We start from the raw sequence: 12497 nt of genomic DNA, 5'->3' as shown, positions 1-12497 counted from the left end.
ACAGAGATGGAAACAAAGCAGTGAAACACTGAAGTATATTAAACAATAAAGTCCTTTTTACATCAGCAGATGTCACAAAGTGCTTATACAGAAACCCAGCCTAAAACCCCAAACAGCAAGCAATGTCGATGTAGAAGCACGGCGGCTAGGACAAACTCCCTAGAAAGGCAGGAACCTAAGAAGAAACCTAGTGAAAAACCAGGCTCTGAGTGGTGACCAGTCCTCTTCTGGCTGTGCTGGTGGAGATAAGAATACATGGCAATCATAGATGACCAACAGGGACAAAAAATAATCACAGTGGTTATAGAGGGTGCAACAGGTCAGCACCTCAGGAGTAAATGTCAGTTTTGCCCTTCATAGCCGAGAATTCAGAGGTCGAGACAGCAGAAGAGAGAGAGAGAGAGAGAGAGAGAGAGAGAGAGAGAGAGAGAGAGAGAGAGAGAGAGAGAGTCGAAACAGCAGGTCTGGGACGAGGTAGCAGGTCTGGTGAACAGGTCAGGGTTCCATAGCCACAGGCAGAACAGCAGAAACTGGATCAGGACCAAGTGGACTGGGGACGGAGACTGCCAGGAGTCGTCAGACTAGGTAGTCCTGATGGAATGGTCCTGAAGGCTATGTTTAAACAGAAATCTATATTTGAGTACAAGCCTCAAGGCAAATGATGATATATGAGATAACCATATTAGATAATAATTTCAGATAACAATGATTGCCAATTCAATGTGACGTGCTGTCATCGTATGAAAAGGAATGTCTAACATGGATTTTATACCATTTCATGTTTAGTTACAAATACTTTTGTGCAACTGTGTAGGGGTGGGAGGTGATCCCTGAATAGTTTTGATTGTTATTTCAACAGACCTTCTTAATCTTATTCGCACAAACAACAGGAAGTGACAGATGCAGTAGCTGGAGGTCTGGAAGCCTATCAAGAGTCATGTTAGGTGAACTGTTACAAAAGCCCTCCCAGTTACCATCTGTTGGTTTGGTTTCTTTTCATATGCTCACAAAAGACACGAGTCAATACTATGCACTATGCTGTGAACATGCACAGTATAATCATGTACGATCTGACAACTACCTCAAGGTGTAGCCAGGGTATAAGTAGCATAGCTCTAGAAAACCCTTCTCTCTGTATGGTTTTCAGAGGTTAGCTTCGCCCTTGGCTGGCTCTGTGTGAACTACAACTCAGACACTGTGTTTTAACGTTTAGAAATGTCAATAATCATCACTTGCGAAATGGTTTTCGAAACATATGGCCTTTATCTTTCATATCAGAGTGAAATACATTTTCAAATAAACAAGATACACTTACTGTAGGTGATTTTCACAGATCCATACACGGTGTGTGCCTCCAGTTAACGAACTACACTTACTCCCCAGTTAAACTTACACACAGGTGTTTGGAGCACACTTCTGTCTTCCGTCTGTTTTCCGTAAACAAGCACTGTAACATGGAGATATGGCCATGTGGGAACACTAACCCTAACCCTATAAAAGGTGTGTGTACTACACTTACTCCCCAGTTAAACTTACACACAGGTGTTTGGAGCACACTTCTGTCTTCTGTCTGTTTTCCGTAAACAAGCACTGTAACATGGAGATATGGCCATGTGGGAACACTAACCCTAACCCTATAAAAGGTGTGTGTAGTAATTTAACCTTTTCTTTTTATTAATATTTCTCACTGATATGAAAAATACACTGAGTGTACCAAGCATTGGGAACACCTTCCTAGCATTGAGTTGCACCCCCTTTTGCTGTGGTGGACCATTCTTGATACACAGGAAACTGTTGATCACATCTGCATTGCTTGCTCTCTGGAGTTTTAGACTCAGTTTCTGTATAAGCACTTTGTGACAACTGCTGTTGTAAAAAGGGCTCAATAAATACATAATTGATTGAACGGAAAAACCAAGCAGTGTTGCAGTTCTGGACACAAACCAGTGCGCCTGAAACTTACTGCCATACTTTCTCCAAAGACACTTAAATATTTTGTCTTGCCCATTCACCCTCTGAATGGCACACATACACAATCCATTGTCTCAAGGCTTAAAATTCCTTATTTAACATGTCTCCTCCCCTTCCTGATTGAAGTGGCTTTAACAAGTGACATTAATACCGGAACATAGCTTTCACCTGGATTCACCTGTTCAGTCTATCATGGAAAGAGCAGGTGTTCCTTATGTTTTGTACACTCACTGTACGTTCCTTATGTTTCAAAAACCATTCTGCAAGCGATGATTGTTTTGAGCAAGTGTCGGGGCTCTTAGCAAAAGTCCCCGGGGAAGAAGATGCCTTCATCAATAGGCGCTAAAGGTAGCTTCTATGAATGGGCTGAAGTAAACTATGCATGGGAAGAGGATGCAGAGAAAGCTACACTAAAACCACTACAAAATCACAAAATACAGAAGATAAAAACGCTAACTATCTAACATCAGTGTCACTATTACAATATGTGGACTCACACGTGATAGATCTATTGATTTTATGAAAAGACAGATACTAACATGAGTGTCTCCTAGCCTACGTGTGTTGTGGTCCACTTGAGCTGCACCAACTTGTTGTTCAGATGTGATACGGCACCGCCCCTTAGTGGTAGCCTAGCCTACTTCCATTCCAGTTCAGGGACGGTTCAGAGCATTGCGCAGGCGTTGTACAGACTAAACAAGGAAGAGGGCATGAGTGCGGACGTTTTTATTGCAACAAAATGTTATGTTTATGTTCTAACTCCTGATCTGAAAAGGCGGTATCCCTCTTTCTATTTTCATTTGGTTGCAACATAGGCTAATTGTAGTGAGTCGAGAGGAGCTGACACACTGATTAACACGTTCGTTGCAAGTTGACAACAGTGTATCTGAATAGGCAAGTGTCATCATTGTAGCATTTCTCAATATGAAATGATACAATGTACCGGCTGCCAATGTAACATAACAATGCAACAGTTTTAGCAAGTAATTTAAAGTAAAGATGAACGCTCGCAGCAGTTTAAGACAAGGAATACTTAACACTAAGGTCAGGTACTCCAAATTAGCCAATGATGATGACGGCTACATTGACCTGCAGGTAAGGGCTTTAGTGTGCTAGAATGGGCCTGGTAGGGTTGGAATAGAATCTATATCGGCTTAGTTTTATTTGAAATGAACTGCCCATGGTAATTATGGGATTGTGTAGCCTATAGACATAGTCCAATGTTGTTATTGCATCAAAAAACCCTGTAGATAGAATAATGTTTTCATATCAGTATTGAAAAAAAGCTTTGGGGATGGTTTGGTGATACACAAATTACAAAAATGTACCATTCAATATATTGAACTTCTGTGGTATGTTGTTATGAAGTCATGTTTGTCCCCCCCAGTTCAAAAAAAGCCCACCAAAGGTCCCATACAAAGCCATTGCACTGGCAACTGTCCTCTTCTTGATTGGCTCTCTGTTGATCACCATTGGAGCTCTCCTTTTGGCAGGATACTTTGAAGTCACAGTGAGTATGACCTTTGAGTCCATCTGTACATTCCTGTCATGTTTTACAACAGCAAAACAAATAGATTTCACATAATTAACTTTGACACATTCCATTGTGTTTCTTAGATATCTTTTTTCTTCTTCATTCATTTCAGCATGCTGACCGGACTGTGCCCGTTCTCATAATTGGAATCTTGGTTTTCCTTCCTGGATTCTATCACCTGCGGATAGCTTACTATGCATCGAAGGGCTACCGTGGTTACTCCTATGATGATATCCCAGACTTTGATGACTGAGCCACTCCTAACTGAGGCAACTCCTTTGTTATTTTCACATGACATTGTTGAATACAGTAAACAGACTGGGATCCAGGGTAGTCCTAAAGCAGATGTCCTTTTGATGTTTGTTCATCATGTCATGTCTGTTCACTTCTTGTTCTTTGACTAGATTACCACCATACTTCATTATGAATGACTACTATATTTAGATAGGTTTGTGTTATTGTTTCTAACAAATAACATGCACATTTGTATTTATTTCATGACATGTCTTGTTTTTTTGCTACATATGCATACATTTTACATATACATTTTACATACATGGCACTTTCATATACAGCAATCACATAACAATAATACATAACTGAACAGAGCTATTTAATCCCACCTCTCAGCCACTCTCATCCCACCTATCACTGTAGACCACCCTTGATTTTTAGTTGACTGACCAATTGGAAATGTGATTCTAGGATGCATTTTTTTCCCCACATGATTTGCAGTTTGAGGTTTAGAGCAAATGTTGTTTATTTATTCCCATAGTTTTGGCCTCGTGTAGGTATACCCACACTTATCTATAAAAGGGAAGGACGTAATTTCTGATAAAATACATAGCTGTGCTGTAAGGGAGGCATGAGTTTAATTGTATTGTCCAACTGAAAGACCTGATCAGTGTAACCGTAAATCAATTTACTCTCACTGGTTGGTACCCCAACAGAACCATGAGTTTGAGATATTATGGCTAAACGTGAAAATTGACTTTGTTTTTCTGTTGAAATGTCGCTTATGCTTTCCTGGAGGGTTCCTGGTAGGAGTATTTTATGTGATTAATGCCAATCCTTTGATCTCCATATGGTGTGCTGCTAGGCCTGTGAGAGTCAAGAAGGAAAAGTTGTCATGCAACAATATAGTGTCTGGTGTAGTTTTCCACTGGCTGATTTTGAAAGGCATTGTACACTCTAGTGTATCCATATATTCAATTTAAAGGCATTTGTGATTGAGCATCAGCTCCAATAAAGATTGTAACATGAACTACTCTCCACTTTTGTGTCAACTCACACCCCCCTGTGGTGTGCCAAAGTTTACTTTGTGGATAAAAAAAAGAAAGAATTATATATACTGTATATATATATATATATATATATATATATATATATTCTACAGACAACCATTGATGTTGTCTGAACCAAAAGTGTAATATATGTGAGTGTGAGAGCTGTTATTATTGGATATTTTCTGGGTCAATGGTGCTACTGGCAGTGTAGCAAGTCTACAGTAGTTTTTCCTAAATCAACTGAGTAGGGGGTTGCTACTTGGGCAGGTCTAGGATCAGTTTACCACAACAACTCCAGACCCCAAACAAAGCAAAGCTCACAGACATTACATGTAGTTCTTTGAGGGACAACACTGTTGCATTTGTTCAAAGTAAAACTATCCCACTCCCATATTGATTGGCGTGTGGTGAAGGAACTTTATTGTAACTTTTGTGACAAAGTAGCCTATTTTCTCCCAGTAATAACGGCTTTATTAATAATTGAATATACACGGAAAGACACATGGAGGGGAACAAAAGCTTAACGCAAGGACTTTTGGATAACATTTTGATCATTTAAAAAAATGTAGAACTGGTGGATATGCAACATTACATTGCCATTGTCTAAGGACGTGTTCCGTTGCAAAACGTTTGTCTTTTGTCAGGGACCCCGACACGTCCTCTATACGTTGGACTTTCCCACGAAAAGGCGCTTTTGTCTGGAACGCTCAAACTGAGTGCATGTGGTAGGGAGGAGAAGAAAGATACGACGAAGGGACGAAACCGCGAGAAACGTAGTAGATGAATAGAGGACTGTATTCTGTCTACACACTCCGTCATTGCAGTGGGGAACTGGCGGGCATACATCATTTTGGGGTATTTTGAGCAACGTATAATTTAAATGCGCTCTATGGATTCGGATAGTATTTTTTCTACTGCTCCTTATTACAACACTTTGGGTAACTTTGGACAAAGCAACACGAAGAAGAGTAATATACAATAATGCTCGGAAACTTTTAAACGATTCTAAACCAATCTAGGTACTTCTTAGGTTTTTCTCTATCTTTATATGGGATTTACAACCTGAGAATTGAATGAGATAGTGCTACAGCTAAATCTACTAGGAGCTTTTCCTACAACTTCCATGGTTATGTTTAACAACTATCATGTGGCGCGCGTGAGACAGTCTGCCACGCTTTTATAAACTATGCGACCACCTGCCTTTGTCGAACACCTGCATTTTTAAGGAAACCTTATCAAACTTTAGAGTTACTAATGAATAGCCAAATACGTCAACCTGCATGCTGAAAAAAAGCAAAGGACCAGATGGACTGATTTTATTCTGGTCAAGTCAGAGAAGTGCCTCAAGCAAGGTAAAGGGACTTTTAAATCGGGCACAACCTACATGTGAATAACAGCCTCTGTGAGTTTCACACGGGGTCCACTTTTAATGCAAATGTAAATAGGGGCCATTCACTTACAATATACTATTATATTAAATGTTTTTATTTCACAATCACAATTCCTCATTCTAGTTTTAGTCTAGACAAAACTTATGCTGTTGTAGGCTATACCTTTGTCTCGAATATTCAACCGACCATGGAAACAGTCTGACAAGCAGAATATCTCCTGTAGTGCATTGTGTTGACGTCTGTTCTTGTTGATTATTTAGCTCGTGACATGTTTCTTTATCCACTGTAATTACAGGTTGATAATTGCTTCAGCGTGAGTTAGCATTTACTGTAAGTGAACGTTTAGAACCAGGCAGATTATTCATAGCCGTCAATAAATTAAGATTAATTAATGCATTACGTTAATGCATACAGAGAAAAATGGTCAATCAATCACAGCAGAATAGTAATTTCTTATAGAGGTTGGGTCCCTTTCCTATCAGTCCACGTGACTGCACATCAGACAATAGAGGCAACTGTTTTTGCCTGATATGGAGACTATGACATGGGCACCCATGTAAACAAACCATCTAGTTACTTAATTGAGCTCTAAAGTAACCATTTTAGAAATGTTTTTGATATTTGATTTAATTATTATTCTTGACTTATTTATTGCATGCAAATATAAGCCTGACTGCTACACATGATCTTATTTCTTTATGTTTGAAAACTGATAAATCAGAACAGCATCTGCTACTAAAATATGATGTATAATTTCTTACTTCATACTCTGAATGAGTCGCCAGTTCAGTCCACACGTGGTTATTGAGACTGGTTTCATTCTGAAAGACCATGCGTTGTGTCTTTCATTTCTTCTGCTTGACATGGGTATGAGTTTGATACTGGAGATCCTGACTGTTGGCACTGTGGTGCTTCATCATGACACAAGGGCATCATTGATGCTAAAAAGTTTAGTTCTCTAACATGGCACTTATTTCATGGTTTAGTAAAAGTTTCCATTATAACAGAGTGATGGGGGATTGTTATTGCTAATTTTGTAGATTTAAATATTCAGGGTTTTGACCTTTGTGACCGAAGTCCAACTGTAACGCTCAGTTCCTCCATGGGCCTTAGTTATTTACCAGACTCTGTGGTTCAATGTTCTGCATACTTGTTTAGAGAAGGTCTAACTTTTTACACTGTTTTAAAATGTTGGGTAATGACTTATTTAGCATTGAGGTGTACTAAAGCATATATAATTGACTTTTTTGTTTCTTGCATGGATTTGAAACAAAACCGCTTATAGTTTTTGGGGGAAACCTAAAGGAGATTTAAGAGAGGGAGCAAAGAAAGAAATATTCTGCTGAATGCAGTGTCAATAGCACCATAGTATAGACATAGCTATTTCAATCTGCAGTGTTGTTGGCAACTCTGAATATTTTCCTCAGTCTTAGACGGTAAGAGTTGACCTGGTTAGGTACAAATGAACCTCCAGAATCAAATGGGTTCTTTCGTGTTATTTTAGCTTTCTTTGGCTCAACCAAGACATTGGGGTAGCATCTTGATTTTGTCTCTCACCTTCTAACAAAACCGACGTGGTCATTCGTGTGAACTATTCTAGCTCAGGTGCAGCAGTCAGCTATCTATGCCTTGAGACACTTTCTGTTCACCTCAGTTCAGTGTCTGTAAGCAGCTTTATGTCCCCATGGTTTGGCCTGAATTAGGATTTGCCTAGCCACCAGAGGTCATAGGGTGGGACAAACCACTCTAAAGGGCTGGTCAAATTAAAGGAGGATGTCGGTACACAACATTTAGACCTAATGGGTCTCAACTGATGCCAGGCTGATCCACTTCTCCACTGAGGGTTTTATAGACTTGATAAGAAACACACTTCTGGAGAGGCAAAATAGCACATTCAAAATGAAGCATTTCACTGTACTTGTGCAGGTGACAATAACATTTCAACTTGAACAGCATAACTGGTGGATGTAATGTTGTATAACTGGTGGATATGCAACATTACATTGTCTTTGTCTACGGACGTGTTCTGTTGCATAACGTTTGTCTTTTGTCAGGGACCCCGACACGTCCTCTATACGTTGGACGTTCCCACGAAAAGGCACTTTTGTCTGGAGCGCTCAAACTGAGTGCATGTGGTAGGGAGGAGAAGAAAGATATGACAAAAGGACAAAACCGTGAGGAACGTAGTAGATGAATAGATGACTATACTCTGTCTACACACTCCATCATTGCAGTGGGGAACTGAGGGATACATGTAATTTTGGGGTATTTTGAGCAACGTATAACTTAAATGCCCTGCATGGATTTGGAGAGTACTTTTCTACTATTCCTTTTTACAGCACTTTGGGTATCTTTAGACAAAACAACACTAAGAAGCGAAAAATAAAAGTCTACACACTCCACACAATGAGTTTGTGCTACAGCTAAATCTACTAGGAGCTTTTCCTTGAACTTGAACTTGATATCAGAGTGGAAATGGTGGAACCTTCAGACCTTTTAAGAAGTAGGAAATGCTTCCTCTGATGTCTCTTTTTCCATTACATCTTGAAATAAGAGTTTGGTCTCAGTACTCCCTCATTGGGTCAGTAAAGTTTAGGTTGTTGGCCTAAACCTTTTGCTTTTAAGAATTAGTCTCGTGGGATGTGGAGTGGATGAATTGTTTCCTTTGTTTATGATTTACTAGTAGGTGTGTTCTTTCTTTGCACCTGTGATATGGTCCTCAGTTTGTCAAGTTCCCCCCTCAAACCCAGCTGGCCTGTTCTGAGGCCATGGACCAAGCAGGATTAACCAGGATTACTAAGAAAGTAATATAGCTGCTTATCAGTTCCATCTCTGTCACCACCATCACTGATGGGCCTTGGCCGCTATGCCAATAGGATTTCCTTAGGGTTAAGGTTATGTATTGCCAGATGAGTGGAAGTAGAGAGTAAAACAGATGGATAGTGTCAGGTAGATTTTTCATGAGTTTGATGTATAAATTCACAATATTGTCTGGGTGTGATTCTAGCTGCAAAGCTGTGATCTCAATGGAAATCCTTTTGATCTGAACTTCACCTTCTTTTTTCAGGTCTGCTTTCAGTGGGCTCACTACTGGCCTGGCCTGGCCTGGCCTGGGGTGGATTATTTCCCTCCACATTTCGACCTTTTCACCTCTTAATGTAGGGCTCTTCAAACTGTGCTGCAGCCTACCTGCTGGTATGTGATCCGGCTTGGCCCTCTTTGTTTTCTGCTCCCTTAGCTCTACTGCAAGTGTGTGACACATGTGGATGGGATAAACCGTCCATGTTATTTATAATGCGATCAAAATGGCAAGCATTCCTGTAAACAGAATGTTCTAGAGGGTTAGGGTACAGTATTTGCTGACATGGTTACAACACTTTACTTAGGAGTAGACACAACAGTATTGATAGATTATGGATTTTATGTATGATGGCTCTCTCACAGGTGATGGATGGAAGGGGAGAGTTTTGGTATAGTGCATCTGTCAGCTGGATCAAAGACTGTCAGTCTGCTAGGGGTAGCAGTGCCAAATAATAAATGCACCAAGTGTTTGTACAAGCATATCCAGGACAGTGTGCTGCTGACAGATGCCCTCTAACTTTGAATTCTAATTTGATTACACTATTAAGGTTGGGAGCGGCAGTACTGGATTAGACTAGGTGTTCACAAGTGTGCAGTCCAAGGTAATTTGTCTCATTGAAGACCAGTAAGAGATGCAACTAGTCTTAACAAGGGTAAAAATCCTTACACTGTCATTGCAAAGTAAAATGTGTGTATTAGTCTACTGCATTGATTGCCAAACTTATGGGAGCAAAAGCCCAGACTATATGAGTGTCTGTGGTTGTGTATCAGTTGTGTATCAGCTTACTCAGTTTGGCAGAGCGGTCCAGATCACCCTCAATGGCTTCTTAGACATTATTATGTCATTTCTGTCTTTCCCTCAGATACCCCCAGGTTCCCCTCTCCTCAGTTCCCCAGACCCCTGGTTCATCTGCTCCCTGTGTTGGCAGAGCTGCATTTGTCTGCTGTTCAGGACTGTGTAAAATGGTCTTAGCTACCACTCATTCCCAACCCTCTAAACTAAAGCTAGTTTTTAGTGAAAGGAACTTAAGTTACTGTTGGGCAATATGAACATAATTCAAAAGTAGACGTCTAAGCTGATAATTTATAATCATTTACAAGGTGTATTGGTATGAAACCAGCTACTCAAAAACTAAAAGAAAAACTCTTGTTGAGCAGGTCCCATAATTGCAATGATGTCTGAATATATGCTTTCAGAAAGAACTCTGAGTCCTCTGTTTATTTAAAAATAGAGAGATAATCATTGTAAATGCACCCAATTTTCTTTTCCATTGTGAGAGGAAAGACACTTTGACATTATGGAAGATGGTGTACTGTGCATCAGCAGATGACTAGCACTATCATTTTATATACATACTATCAGTGACCTACAGTATGTAACCCCTCATTACTACATACAATGTATGTAGCGTCTTGAGCTAAACTTGTAGGCCTCATTTGTTTGCATTTAAAGGACTTTGTGCCTTGTTCTGTTGCCATGGGAAACAGGTTGTACCTGAAGCCACAGAATAGTGGTGGTGGCTGTCCTATGTCTCTCATGTCTACACTTGTAGACTTTGACCCCTACAGGCCCTCTCTGCAGGGTCTGTAGACTGGACACTCCCCTGTCAACGGGTCTCTCATAAGACATGTCAAATGTTGTCAATAAGCAACATTAAATTCAGTAGGCCTAAAAAGACGGTATTATGAAACAACAACTTGTTTTAAATAGGCTATGCCTAAATACAGTTACAGAGGGCCTCCCAAGTGGCGCAGCGTTCTAGGGCACGCGCCCAGGCTCTGGGTTCGCGCCCAGGCTCTGTTGCAGCCGGCAGCGACCGGGAGGTTTGTGGGGCGACGCACAATTTGCCTAGCGTCGTCCGGGTTAGGGAGGGTTTGGCCGGTAGGGATATCCTTGTCTCATTGCGCACTAGCGACTCCTTTGGCGGGCCGGGCGCAGTGCACGCTAACCAGTTCGCCAGGTGCACGTTGTATCCTCCGACACATTGGTGCGGCTGGCTTCTGGGTTGGATGCGCGCTGTGTTAAGAAGCAGTGCGACTTGCTTGGGTTGTGTTTCGGAGGATGCAAGGCTTTCGACCTTCGAAAGCCCGTACGGGAGCCCGAACCCATACGGGAGTTGTCGCGATGAGACAAGATAGTAACTACTAACAATTGGATACCACGAAAAGTATAAAATAAAATGTAAATAAATACAGTTACAGGCACAATAATTGCTCCCTGTGGGTGTATAATACAGACAATGGAGGCTATGGAGGGTTTTACACACATCCAAACTTTTCACAGGAGCTCCGGAAATAGACTAAATTGCATTGCATTTGAGCCATGTACTGTACATTCTCACCATAAACCCATAGACAGTGAATTTTTATAATAAGTTTGTTTTTTTATCAAGTTAAATGAAAAATAATCAATCAAACAATATTGCTAAATATGATCGGGTCAGAAACATGATATCATAAATTGCTTCTCTCATTCTATTGCACTCTGTGCAGACTGCACACGTACTGTAGGCCTAAATGTATTTTTGCATAACATTTGCACATCTATACAAAACACTAGGCTCCTGTTAATTGTAGGGCTGTGACGATACCAATACCGTAATATTCTTTCCATGGCAAAAATGTAAACATGAAGTAGACCACACTCTTTGGTCCTTTAAAAACTTGCTGTATTTAAAATATTGTGTGCTATAGATGGGTTCGCTGACAACGTCACGAAAACGATGCTCGTGCTTCAAGAGGCAGAAGGCCGTGTGTTGTTGTGATTCTGGACGGCCAGATAGCTAGCAACAATGACTACCATGTGGGAAATCGTAAGTGGCTCGTTCCAGCAAGTTTGATCTTGTTCTTGATACCATGTCTTGTGTTGAGGTGTTTTGACTAACGTCATGTCTTTGGTAATATGGCTCAAATTCGCTGTAACAGTGTAACAAAGTTTTTTAGAGACAACAAGTGGTCATTGTGCAAATTGATTTATGTTATCAATAAACATCGTAGACTGTTGTTGTCAACAATCTAAGCCCAGCCTGTCTGTGTTGCACCATTGTTGTACACACGTCGGTTTTGTTGCTAATCAACCAACCCGTCTATAGCATGGAAAATAAATAAATGTGACTCTGGATGACAACATAATGATGTTTGTTTCCATGAAACATGCTGTTTTTCTAAAGAAGTTAAATCCACCTCCCAAGTGGCGCACCGGTCTAAGGCACTGCATCTCAGTGCTAGAGGCAT

At 40.6% G+C, this 12497-nt stretch overlaps 2 protein-coding genes across 3 annotated transcripts in view; both read left to right on the top strand.

Moving 5' to 3' along the window:
• The first annotated feature begins 2637 nt into the window (after nucleotides 1-2637).
• LOC112248437 (transmembrane protein 230) lies at nucleotides 2638-4769 on the top strand. The gene is made up of 3 exons (XM_024417465.2): nucleotides 2638-3066; nucleotides 3359-3481; nucleotides 3618-4769. Exons 1-3 carry the CDS (start codon nucleotides 2971-2973, stop codon nucleotides 3756-3758), a joined length of 360 nt encoding a protein of 119 aa, XP_024273233.1. The 5' UTR covers nucleotides 2638-2970; the 3' UTR covers nucleotides 3759-4769.
• Nucleotides 4770-5208: 439 nt separating this feature from the next.
• The window catches only part of igsf9b (immunoglobulin superfamily, member 9b), a 51761-nt gene continuing 44472 nt past the window's right edge, over nucleotides 5209-12497 (top strand). For both annotated transcript variants that reach the window (XM_024417463.2, XM_024417462.2), the window contains exon 1: nucleotides 5209-6143. The gene's annotated coding sequence lies outside the window, so the exon portion shown is untranslated. The remainder of the gene's footprint in view (nucleotides 6144-12497) is intronic.

The sequence above is a fragment of the Oncorhynchus tshawytscha genome, linkage group LG04 (assembly GCF_018296145.1).
Source record: "Oncorhynchus tshawytscha isolate Ot180627B linkage group LG04, Otsh_v2.0, whole genome shotgun sequence".
Classification (NCBI taxonomy): Eukaryota; Metazoa; Chordata; class Actinopteri; order Salmoniformes; family Salmonidae; genus Oncorhynchus; species Oncorhynchus tshawytscha.
Note: the sequence above shows the minus strand (reverse complement) of the source record. Positions and strands in the feature narration are given on the sequence as shown.